At 45.2% G+C, this 13,322-nt stretch overlaps 1 protein-coding gene across 1 annotated transcript in view; it reads right to left on the bottom strand.

Moving 5' to 3' along the window:
- LOC147014300 (neurexophilin-1-like) overlaps positions 1-4,101 on the bottom strand; it is a 10,927-nt gene extending 6,826 nt beyond the window's left edge. Inside the window, exon 1 of the mRNA XM_085852199.1 lies at positions 3,672-4,101. Coding sequence (XP_085708325.1) covers positions 3,672-3,728 — 57 coding nt within the window. The 5' untranslated portion in view covers positions 3,729-4,101. The remainder of the gene's footprint in view (positions 1-3,671) is intronic.
- Positions 4,102-13,322: the final 9,221 nt, after the last annotated feature.

Here is a 13,322-nt window from a genome sequence, read left to right as displayed (position 1 = left end):
AGCAGCCGAAAGAAGAAGAAATATATATATATATATATATATATATATATATATATATATATATATATATATATATATATATATATATATATATAACATATGTATATATACATCTACACGCATATATATATATTTATAAAAATGACACACACACATATATATATATATATATATATATATATATATATATATATATATATATATATATATATACACACACATGTATATATGTATGTATGTACATATGTGTTCTTTTTATATGTTGATGACTTAGTCACAGTCCCCACCATTTTCCCAAGTACCGAGGACAGCGGGAGTAGACCTTACTTTATGTCTGATTTGGGTCGTGCCCTACAAGTCTTTATTTGAATTCAACATGCAGCACATTTCAATGAAAGGAAACAAATTAAAGCCTGCTCCTCCTCCATTCCCTCTTCATTTATCTGCCTCTGTTGCTTTAAGAAGATTTGCGTATCGACCAAGGTGAGCTAAATTCGGAGCCAGTGAAGATCTTCATATCGTATTATCTGAACCGACCGTATCCTAATGCTCGAGATTGTAAGGCCGCTCACTTTCCTGCACACTCAATGACCTTTAAGATATAAAGAGAATCATATTCGGCTAAAATTGATTTCCTTGCATTGTGCAAAAGATGTGACATTTTTCAACAATGAATGGAGGACGGAAGCCCTTTATGTAAGCTGTCTCATCTGAATCCTTGAGGATGAAAAAGGAAATCCACATATACTTCACTGGAGTGTAAGCCACAAAATAAATCCTGCCTTCAATTTCAAATAAATCTTGGTGACGTCTTGATGCATGATTGTGACGTTAAAACTGCCATTATTGATTCCGAATAAACCAACGCGCGGTGGCGAAAACCTCCTGTACTGCGCAGCCCCAAGTATGCTGCTTGTCCTACAGCGAGTCTCCAATGAACAAGTCAAAGTTGTGATTATTGTTTGGAATTATTAATTAATACTGTATTTGTTGATAAATAAATCCTTGGATTACCGATGCACATTTTAAAAAATAAATCCAAAACTTTGCAATGAAATTCGTTCAAGCCAGCAATGTATAGTGTACACAATAATTTATATGTTGATTGGCTTGATTCTACTTATGTAAGATTATTATTTGTACAATGATGATTAATATATGAAAAACAATGTAATTTTAAATGCACGTGCCACATCAATGACCTCGGTTCAGTTTTGCTGATTGTTCAGTTCATACGAGGGCTGTTCAAAGTTATTGGAACGAATGAATGACACAACAGTCCAAGATCCAAGTACGTACATAATTTGTAAGGAAATATTTTGCTCTTGTTTATTTATGATGTAATTGTACATTGAAAAATGAAAAAGTGTTTGTTAGATTATCGTGAGTATCTCGTTTTGAAAATTTCTTTAAATGCTCTACGTATGTTGAAATTATTTATAAATAAATACGTTAAAAAAAATTATGGTTCATTAACGTCATTCATTTGACTTTTGCATCGGAAAACGCACTCACCGATAATTATCTCTCGTACCTCGTATCTACAGGTATCGGCAGATGCTTAATGGCTGGCTCGGTAAACCAAAACAAAATATGTGGTTTAGATCGGAAATAAACATACAAATTGTTAGACAAATCAATGCTGCTTGCATAGGTCTGTAATATTCCGATCCGATGGACTATACTCTTGCAGAGCGTTGATTCTGCAGAAGGAGGTTCTTAAGCCAGGGTCGTACTGGGCAGTTTGCCATCCCTCTCCCAGTCGTAGATCGGGCCAGAATTTATAATTTGTTGAGGGTGCCGCTGATAACTCACCTACTCTTTGTGAAGGACACCGTGGGATCTTTAATCTCCACCAACTCATACCGGCAGAAAGGAAATCCTGTTTAATGTCCATCCGAGGTACAACACACACATTGATGAATCACCTGCTTGTGAAACACCGGGATGACATTTTATTGCTGGGTCAGGATTCAAACCCAGGCAAGACAACTTAGATTCAATCATGCATACCTCTCGGCTATCTTGTCAGCCCCCTGTAATATTATTGATTTTAATATAATAATCCTACAATGTGATGATCTTCACCCACACTCATCTCCCCCAAACCCGATTTCCACTCATCTCTCCACTTATATGCCTGGTGTTGGCTTAATGGTTAGGGTGGCGGGCTTTGGATCCGAGGGTGCTGAGTTCAAATCCCGCTCGGCAGTTGAATTAATACCAGGTGGGGTTAACTCTGCCTGTCATCCTTCCGAGGTCGGCAAAATGAGTGCCAGCATGCTGGTATACTGTGTCGGAGTGGTGACCCGTCCAGGATTGTGCCCAATAGCCCAGGAGACTGCTAAAGCAGCACCAACGCTCTGCACAGAGTATGGTCCCAATCTCCTCCTCCTCCTCCTCTCTACTTATGTATTTAAATCCTGAATGTGATCCCAACTTCCAGTACTTTGAACCACCATGGACCAAAATAATTAAACTAATGAAGAAAAGCACAATAGAACACTCTTTACATTCATTTGAAACTATTGTTCCAAATGTCGGAGTTCCATTGTTTTTTGTGTAAAATGTACTATATCGTTCCTCGTGCAAAACACAAAATGTACACAGTATAGGTTGCCCTTCGTAGCTGAAGTTGACCATTCACCTATGACGTGAACACCAGAGCTCGTGAATCTAAGCTCGTTAGGAGCTACAACCCCCAACTACAATGAGATTACAAGCATGTTAAATGGGTGTCGAGGGATATCCAAGAAGACCAGAACACATGTTAGCAGCATTACAGGGCAGCAATTTGCCCGGGTCTGAGCCTGCGGTCTACGATACCTCACCTACTCTTCGTCAAAAGATGCCGTGGGATATTTGGCCTCCACCAACCTATGCGAGCAGACAGGACACCTCACTACACGTCCATCCCATGAACATCTACGTTATGATGCAACACCCTGCCTGTGATACAACAATCCGACAGTTTATAGTCGGGCCAGGAATCAAACTCAGTGTAGACGTCTCATATGTAAGTGCATTACCACCATACCATCCTGTCGAATTATTCAGTGTGTCTGCATGAGTTAAATGGTGGATTATGAGGTTGTGTAAAAGGTTAAGAGGTTGTATAGGGAATTGATGAGAAGGTGACATGTACTTATATGTACAATTTTATGTGATATTTTGGAACAAACGTAATTGTCAGACTCGTCGACAGACTGAGACTGCGTCCCCCAGTTTTAGTTAATTGAATTGATTGAGACTTGATGGGGTCATGATGAAACATTCAAAATATGGAGCCATGAAGTGTGTGTCTATGTATGTATGTATGTATGTATGTATGTATATATATATATATATATATATATATATATATATATATATATATATATATATATGTTGCAATTTATTTATTATAATACACTGAGAGGAGCAGCTTCAGGATTCTGGGAGCAAAAGGCCTTGAGGAGCTAGGAAAGCACTGTGGCAATGGGAGAGAAGCATCCAATGTGAAATGTAAGAAGAGCAGACAAACTCGCCCAGATCAGACTCATCTGAACCGATCCCCAACCCACGTGTCATGAACTCGTCTCCTTCATGTCCAACATCTGCCACAAACTTATCCCTTAATACAAATTCTGAACTCATCCGCAACCCCGGTGATAACTCTACCCCGTACTCACTGCCAAGAATCCACGCTGCGCCAGGAGAGCGACGGTACAGAGTGTGAGGCGCAGCATCCCGGGGTCACCGAGCGGAGCTCGAGCCTAGAGGCGGGTCCGAGGAGCCGCAGAACATGGACCGACCCCAGGAGCTGCTGCACCCCCAGTGGAACCAGCCATGTCCTCAATAGCAGCTTCTCAAGGATCAGTCTGTGGGGATACTGCGAGGTCTTCTGCAGGTTGTCTCGAGGTCGGACATAGAACTTGATGTGTGATAACACCTCGAGAAGAATGTCTCAGGAAGCGTTTGATGATTTGTTTATCTGTTAGTCTGCCAGTCTATCTCAGTCTGTCGATTCACTCTCGCTATTTCTGCTTTGCCTCCTCACGTCCGTCCTTTCTGCCTCCTCCGCGTTCTCGACCCCCTCCAGCCTCCCCGTCCTGCAGTAGGCGCTGATTAATGACCTGAGCGTTTCAACCCCCACCGCCTCCCCAAACGCCTCCTACAACTTTCCCTTCTCCTCCATCGCGCACTCTCTGTGTACTGACAGGTCCACTCGAAGTTTTGCTCCTTATCTTTTCCAGCAATGCACTCTTTCCTTGTTCTGCACTTTTATTCCCCAAATAGTCTCCAATTCTTCCCTTAGCATTTTCTCAAATAAACTTGTGTGTCATCATATATATATATATATATATATATATATATATATATATATATATATATATATATATATATATATATATATATATATATATATATATATATATATATATATATATATATATATATATATATATATATATATCTCTCTCTCTCTCTCTCTCTCTCTCTCTCTCTCTCTCTCTCTCTCTCTCTCTCTCTCTCTCTCTCTCTCTCTCTCTCTCTCTCTCTCTCTCTCTCTCTCTCTCTCTCTCTCTCTCTCTCTCTCTCTCTCCGACTTTTGTCCTCAATTCTCCTTTGTTTGTCTTCTTGAGCCATCTCTGAAATTGTGCTGCCCCATGGTGCTGACATCCTAATGGCTACATAGCGCCCCCTCCTGATATGAGGTCAGTATTCAACTGGACCCAACTGTGGACAGGAATGTTTGAGGCTGACACAGTACCCACAGAATCTGTTCATAGTGCTTTATTGTTTTATATTTTTCCTTTTCCATCGCACAGTCCAATGCACACTTAGGCAGAGCTCAACTGAACCTATAACACTCCATGAGAGACCGTTTCATTTTCGGAAGAAGAAGAATGGAGAAAAGAGCCGACAGTCAGTCACTGATTATGTTTTTTTTCCTCTTGGTTATGGTGTCCTTTCGTGGGATTCAAAGGTGGAATGGAGTCTTCTGAGGACCCAACGTATTCACATCATTTTATTGGGATCACATTTCGAGGAACAAGTTGGGATGTTTTGTTGTTTTACCACTGGATCGGATTCTGTTCTCATATCTTTGCTCCAAGTACCTAATTTGAGGATTGTCACGAAACCCCAGACAGCCTCTAATTGTATGTTGCTCATTCGTTATATTTCCTCCGATAGTTTTCTAAATCTCACAATGGGATTCTGCTTCATCACTCCAGTTACTCTGACACCAGCACAGCGTCGGCATTCCTCAGCTTCCATAGTCCACTTCGTTCTTCAGGTCATGGTACGTGGTCAGTCATTTTTTTTTTCCAATTTCCACCTTATTTAGGCCAACTGGGCCAAAATGAGTAACCAACATCATCTTTGTACTTGGTACTTGGTCACTGGGTTCTGGCACCTCAATTATCTATTTTGTCTCGTCTTCTTCAATATCTCTTGCAAACACAATAACGAACCAGGTTTCTTCTTGTGCAGAAACGTGTTTTGTTTTTTTTTTTCATCAAATAGTGTGTATTTTAGCTTGGACTAAGCAAAACAAGAAAAAGAGCAATCAGCGATTGCAGACCCTCGCCAGGACTTTTTTTGTGTGGTGTTTGTGTACTGGTGTGTTATGTAACTAGACGTAATTGGAACTGCCACTTTATAACTGCTGGCAGTGATGACCGGGTACCAAGACGTCCCACCTTGATAGGACACCTGACCCTGACCCATGACTTTATTTTATTATTATTCATCATTCAATTGAATTCAGAAGGGGATTAAAATAAATTCAATTCAAATCAAATGGAAGACCAAATAGGAACAGTCCTGCATTGGAGTAATAGAAGGAACCCGAACAAGCAAAAAGCAAAGATGAAGTCATCAGGAGAAACCTGGATAGGATTCCCATTTCAGCTGCGACTCCTCTACCCTCAAACCCATCCAGGTACAGCCAACTGTCCCCCTCTGCCACACAGTGAGTAGATAGCTCAGCAAACCTTGACCTGCCTCCCTCTGCCACAGCATTCATTTACTGACTTTTGCAAGTGCCCCTGGCAAAATCAGTAAGTGAACCTGCAGTAGATCACACAGCTTCCCTCCACATGCCCAGCATTTGTGAAATAAACATGGATCTCCCCCCCCCTTTTCCTTACATACAGGTCACTGGCTAGCGAAACAAACCCAGACCTCCCTCGCTCGCTACATGTAGGGAAATTAACCCTGCCAAAGACGGTGAGTGAACCTATAATCTCCCTTCCTCTGCCTCACATGGGATGTGGATAAGTGACAAGACAAAAGGAATATGGTTCTCCCTCCACATGCTGTTCAAGCACTTGCAGAAGGCTAGGGTAAAAAAATAAATAAATAATTTTAACACCAATTCGTGGGATAATCATACAAAAACAAAATACACACACATGCACCGAAGTCATTTTCCTTAACAAGAGCAGTTTATTGGTAATTCCAATCAAGTGGGACAGAATAAAAGGACAGGAAAGTTTTCACATCTTACAGGAAGTAAAACACTGGTGTCAAGGATAGCACACTTCACAATATAGCAGCAAATACCTTTAACTCCAAAAACACCACAAACGGTTCAAAGTTCACTAAACAAGCACCAAACACTGATGCCACCTTGGAAGCAAAAAGTTGGTTTTAACAGCAGCCATAAGCAAGCAAGCCGTGAGCCGTGACGACAACATAATGGTGAATACAAGGCATTGCCAAATGCCAACCGCTGCGAGGTGTGTCGATAGCAATTTCAATTTCCCTACCTGATCTTGCATATCTGTCTGGAAGATGGACAGTGACATGATGATGGAGCAACCAATCCAGACCGAGTACTTCCTCTGAAGAATGAAGATCTGGGATGTGCACAAACGTCAGCTTTCCAGGCTACACAGAAACAAATAACATATGTCAAACTTGCTTCCCCTTTACAGTATACGTAAACCAATGAAAATCCAACTATCGGGGATGCCTCTTTGCGGTGGTTGTAGCCCGCAACACAAGTTGGTGGGCCAAATCATCACCACTCTTCGCCGGTTATGTCAGGTCAGGTCAGATTAGATCTGTGACTTGCAAGAAGTACCATGTAAACCTGAATTAACCTGTTCCATTGTCGGGTTGTTGGCGACTAAACCATCTCCCACACCAAGTTTCTTGGTAAGGAGGGTGTATGACATGGACACCCAGCAGGATGAAGAACAAAACCAGTCAAAGGGCGGAGGAGCTCCTTGTGAACCAACGGCCATCCATATCTCGTGCCCAACTGTGTCTGCGGACGTCCTCCTGGAGTTTGGTTATTTTTTTTATGAGGAGGTTGGTGACAGGATTTGCACTCCAGTCACTGTAAAACCCTTCATGCCACAAAAATGACAAAAGCTTGAAAAAAATCGGAAGACCCACTCCATGGGAATACCTCCTATGCAGATGCCCTTCGCAGGGCAGCTCACCAGATGATGGGATTGGGGGAAAGCCTTTAGGACCCCAATCTTTGATGAAAGGAGGGAAACCACGGGGTAACCTTCCCGGGTTAGATTGTGGTATTGTGTGTCGGGGTGGAAGTGAGGTGTCGTCCACCAGACGGTGGTCTCCGTGGGTTAACCTGAGGCGGTCCCTTCAAGTGGGTGCCTGGAATGTCTCATCCCGAAGAGAGGATGATCTCCTGTCTCTGTTATCATCTGACCTCAAGCGTTTGGACATCGGTATTGCAGCTCTCTCTCTGAGGTTTGGAGACCGGATTGCGGAGAGATCATGGCGAGTAGTTACACCTACTATTGGTCTGGTCGCTCTAATAGTTATGGCCAAGGAGTTGCTGAAGCTGTGTCCAATAAGCTAACTCCAATGATAATTGAGGTAACACCGGTCAACGAGCGTATTATGAGATGAAGGATTCGTCACTTCTTCAGTGTCATTTCCCTGGTCTCTGTGTATGCTCCGACTGAGGCGAGGAATCTCACTGTGAAGGACGCATTGTATGCCACGCTCGAGTCTGTGGTTGATCAGTGTCACAGGTAAGATACTCTTCCAGTCTTGGGGGATTTCAATGCATCGATTGGAACTGATAGGGATGGTTATGAGACATGTGTTGGTCCCCATGGGTCTGGAACTGTGAACCTGAATCGCATTAAGTTCCTTCACTTTGCAAGAAGTCATGGACTTAGGGTGGCTGCTTCATGGTTTCAGCGTCCACAGGCTCATCGCTGGACATGGTATTCCAACGCTGGAGGTGTGCCAAAGGAGATGACGATGGGCTCTTTGATGGTCGCTGGAGGATTATCCAGAACTGGAGGGTTGACCAGAGTGCTGACCACAGGCTTGTTGTACCAACTCTGAAATTGCAGCTTAAATTCAGGAGAATGGTACCATCCCAGCCTAGGCTGTATGTTGGCAAGCTCAAGGATGAGAGGGTAGATGAGGAGTTTACAATCAGACTGAGAGGAGATTTGGGGGGTCTGAGTGCTTTGAGGGATCCTGAAGAGTTACGGAGTGCCTTCAACACCACTGTCCTTGATATTTCCAGATGTCTTGGTTACTCACCTTACGGCGAACAAGAATTTTTGTCTCTCAAGGGACACTGGATACCATGGACCAGAGTCGCAGGGCCACGCTGAATGGCAGATCTGAGCTGTTCAGGGAGCTGAGGCGTATAACTGTACGTTCGCTGAGGGTGGACACGAGGCCTATGTGTGAGGAATCTGTGAGGGTGTAGAGCATCACCTGTGGACAGGTGATTCTCGTCCCGCTTACAGGGGAATTAGCGCATTGCGTTCCCCCAAGCCCATCTCTCGGTGTACTGCAGTTAGAGCAGAGAGGGGTAGGCTCTTGACCGAGGAGTCCGAAGTGAAGGCCCGCTGGGCTGGTTGCTTTGAGTGGCTGTACCAGGCTGATCCACCAGCTGTCGAGTTGGATGTCAGGGGGTGTTACAATCCCGATTGTTGACCCTCCAATCAACTGTGATCCACCTTTGTTTGTGGAAACACAGACTGCAGTGAACTGGCTGAAATGGGGTAAAGCTCCAGCGATCTGTTGGATCCATGCTGAACTTCTCAAGACTGGTGTAAATGCTGTCCTCATGTCATTGCTTGCAGTTCTGTGCTCTGCCTGGAAAACAGGCATCATCCCAACTGACTGGAAGACGGGCCTTGTTGTCCTTTTCTGGAAAGGGAAGTGTGATCGACAACACTGCAATAACTCCCGAAGTGTGACACTGCTCTCAGTGTCGGGCAAGTTCTTTGCTCGGATAGTTATCGATAAGGTTCGCCACCATCTGCTTGAGAACCAGCATCCAGAGCAGTCAGGCTTTACACCAAGGAGGTCAACAATTGATCGTATCCTTGCTCTTCGGGTCCTCACCGAACGCAGACAAGAGTTTCAGCAGGGGCTGCTTGCAGCCAATGTTGATCGCTGTGAAGCATTTGAGTCAGTGAATCGGGATGTCCTCTGGAGGATTCTTGGTCTTTGTGGGGTGCCACCAAAACTGATCGATCTGATGTCTGAACTCTACTCTGGTACTGAGAGTGCTGTGAGATGTGGTGATACCATCTCTGACTTATTTCCAGTTGTTACTGGAGTTCGTCAGGTGTGTCTACTGGCCCCCACACTTTTCAGCACTTGTATGGATTGGATTCTGGGGAGGATGTCAGAGAGATCAAGCTGTGGTGCATCGTTTGGGAATGTCAAGATCTCTGACCTTGACTTCACAGATGATGCAGTCATCTTTGCGGAGACTTTAGATATCCTTTTGGGGGCCCTTGAGGTGCTGAATGAGGAGCCGGAGCTGCTGGGATTACGGGTTTTCTGGGTCAAAACGAAGATCCAGGTTTTGAATAACATCTTGGATGCTGCTGTCCTGTCTGTACCTGTTTGTGGCGAGAATGTTGAGGTCACGGAGAGAGACATGAATATCACTGCCAAGGAAAGTGATATACATGAATATCACTGCCAAGGAAAGTGAATATCCTTGGCAGTGATATTCATGTCTCTGCTGGCTGTGAGCCAGAGGTCAACAGACGTCTGGGTCAGGCCTGGGGAACCATGAATTCACTGGATCATGGGGTGTGCTGATGCATGTTCCTGTGCGGGAGGACGAAAGTCCGGGTCTTCCGGTCTTTGGTGCTTCCAGTCTTGCTCTATGGATGTGAGACTTGGACTCTGACCAGGGATCTGAGATGGAGACGTCATTCCTTTTGTACCAGGTCTCTTCAGAGAATCCTTGGCTATCGCTGGTTGGACTTTGTGTCCAACGAGCGGTTGCTGAGAGAGAGACTCAAATGAGATTTGTTACCTGCATAGTCCGTGAGCATCAGCTCCGGCTGTATGGACATGTGGCTCCTTTTCCTGATGCTGATCCTGCTCACCAGATTCCCTCAGCGAGGGAGCCTCGTGAGTGGAGGAGGCCAATGTGCCGACCACATGCCTCATGGTTGCAGCAGGTTAATCAGCATCTCAAGGAGATGGTGATGGGCCAGGTGTCTGCCTGGGGATGGCCAGATGGAGGTCCCCTGGAGTACTGGTGGAAAGTGGACGCAGCGACGCACAGGTCCAGCACATGCTCCCATACCTGACCTGACCTTTGCTGCTGCCCATATTTGTCAGGCCACAGTCAAAGTGCTGATCGGTCCCCATGGACCAGCCAACTCCCTCTTTTTCTCACAGCCCTGGATTTACTAAGGTGGGGTACACCATCTTGGATGTGGGGCATCTGTGGGTCACTCCTGGGAGATCCATTGGCTGTCTCCATGCCACAGGCTTGTTCAAAATAACTGTCTGGGGATACACAACAACCAATGAAAGTACATCTGTGACAAACCTTGATCTTCATTGTGATAAGTGCTCGGTCCTAGTTCTCTGACTACATGTGCTCGGTCCTAGTTCTCTGACTGACGGGTACATGGTGGTACCTCCGGAGAGAACAGTGTTGGCTCAAGGTCTTAACAAATATCAACATCACACTTCATGATGAATTTAATTTTTTTCTTGTGCAGCTCCACTGATTTTAGGGAGGTGGGTGGGGAGGGTGAAGGTGAAAGGAGGGAGGGTCGGGAGGGAAAGAGAGAAGGGGCAAAGGAGGGAGGTGGAATGAGAGAGGGGAGGGAAAGAGGGAGGGGAGAAAATGAGGGAGGGAGGAGAATGAGGGATTATTTAAATTATACCAGCAAATAGAACCCGTCGCCTTGCTACTGGGTATATTAAAGGGGGGGGCGGTAAGCAGAAGGGGAGGGAGAAAGGAGGGAGGGTAGGTTGAGGAGAGGGAGGAGGTTTGGGGGAGTGAGAAAGGAGGAGTGAATGAGGAGGGATCGGAGAAGGGAATGCAGCGTGAGGGGATGGCAAGGGAAAGCAGCGTGAGGCGAGGGCAAGGGAAGGCAGTGTGAGAAGAGGGCAGGGGAGGGCAAAGTAAGGCATTGTGACGGGAGGGTCCATCCAGGCATAACTACCATCTGGACATAACCACCATCTGGACATAACCACCATCTGGATACGTCCAGAGATAACCACCATCTGGATCTTTGTGATGATAACCACAATCCAGATATGTACAACGATAACCACCATCCGGATGAGTGCAGCGATAACCACTGTCCAGATAGTCAAGGGAAGGCAGCGTGAGAGGAGGGCAAGGGAAGGCAGTGTGAGGGGAGGGTCTGTTCGGACATAACCACTGTCCAGACAAAAGGTATACTAAGGGGAGTGGCAGAAAAAAAGGGGGCAGGAAAGAGAGGGTTGGAGGAGCGAGGAGGTAGGCAGATCAAGGAGGGGTGGGGGAGTGATGAAGGAGGGGGAGTGAGGAGGTGTGGGTGTGGGGGAGAGAGGAGGGGGGAAGGGAAGAGAGGGGAAAGAAGTGTGATGGGAGGGGAAGGCAACATGAGGGGAGGAGAAGGGAAGGCAGTGTGAGGAGAGGTTTAGGGAAGGGAGCATGAGGGGAGGGTCCATAAGGATATAACCATCATCTGGAGATAGCTATAGTCCGGAAATAACCACCGTCCTGTCACATATTGAGATAACCATCATCCGGACATAACCACCATCCAGATAAGTGCAGAGTAAACAACCGTTCGGATATGTGTGGAGATAAGATAAACACTATCCGGACACGATGGAGATAACCACCTTCTGGATGCATGCAGAGATAACCATAATTCATATCTGTACGGAGATAACAACCATTCGGACATGTGTGGAGATAACCACCATCTGGATACATGGAGAGATAATCACCGTCCAGTTAAATGCTGAGATAACCACCATCCGGATAAATGCAGAGATAACGACTGTCCAGATATGTGCAGCAATAACCACCATCCGGATATGTTTGGAGATAACTACAATCCAGATACGTGCAGAGATAACCATCGTCCGGATATGGATGGAGAGAACCACCCTCTGGATATGTGCGGAGATAACAACCATTCGGATATGTGCGGACATAGCAACTGTTTGGATATGCGTGGACATAACCACTGTCCGGATACATGCGGAGATAACCAACATTCGGATAAGTGTGGAGATAACAACCATTTGGACAGGTGCAAAGATAACCACCATCCGGATAAATGCAGAGAAAACCACTGTCTGGATAGGTGTGGAAATAACTACTGTTCAGGCACGTGCGGAGTTAAACCACCATCCGGATACATGCGGAGATAACCACCGTCCAGATACATGATGACATAACCACCATCCAGATATGTGTGGAGATAACCACCATTCAGATATGTGCAGACATAACCACCATCCTTATATTTGCAGAGATAACCACCATCCGGATACATGCGGACATAACCACCGTCCAGATACATGTGGAGATAACAACCATTCAGATACGTGCAGACATACCCATCATCCAGATACGTGGGGAGATAACCACCGTCCAGATATGTGTGGTGATAACGACCATCCGGGTATAACCAATGTCCAGATACATTCAGAGAGAGAGACAGACAGACAGACAGATAGACAGAGACAGAGAGAGCAAGAGCGAGAGGGGTGAGATATTGAGATATGTGAAGGAAGTGGGGGGGGGGGGGGGTATAGAGAGGAAGGGGAGGAGAGGGGTTGCATTCCGGCAGATGTGACGTCCAACTTAACAGCACACACACTGATGAATCACCCTGCCTGTGAATTACCAGGTTGACAGATTATAGCTGGGTCGCAATTCAAACCGAGGCTACACAGCTTGGCGCGAGCGTGCATACCTCTCAGCTATCCTGCTGTGATGTTGATGAAACATTTCATTTTTTTTGGGGGGGGGGTTGTATTTATTTTTGCCAAAGTGATGTATAATGAAAGAATATTGTACAAAAAGAGGAAATTGCACATTTTCAGCGAGTCAGCCA

The sequence above is a fragment of the Eptatretus burgeri genome, chromosome 13 (assembly GCF_056783735.1).
Source record: "Eptatretus burgeri isolate ZD-2024b chromosome 13, Ebu_testis_v1, whole genome shotgun sequence".
NCBI classification, from domain to species: Eukaryota; Metazoa; Chordata; class Myxini; order Myxiniformes; family Myxinidae; genus Eptatretus; species Eptatretus burgeri.
The sequence above is the reverse complement of the archived record's forward strand: the minus strand, read 5'-3'. Positions and strand labels throughout refer to the sequence as shown.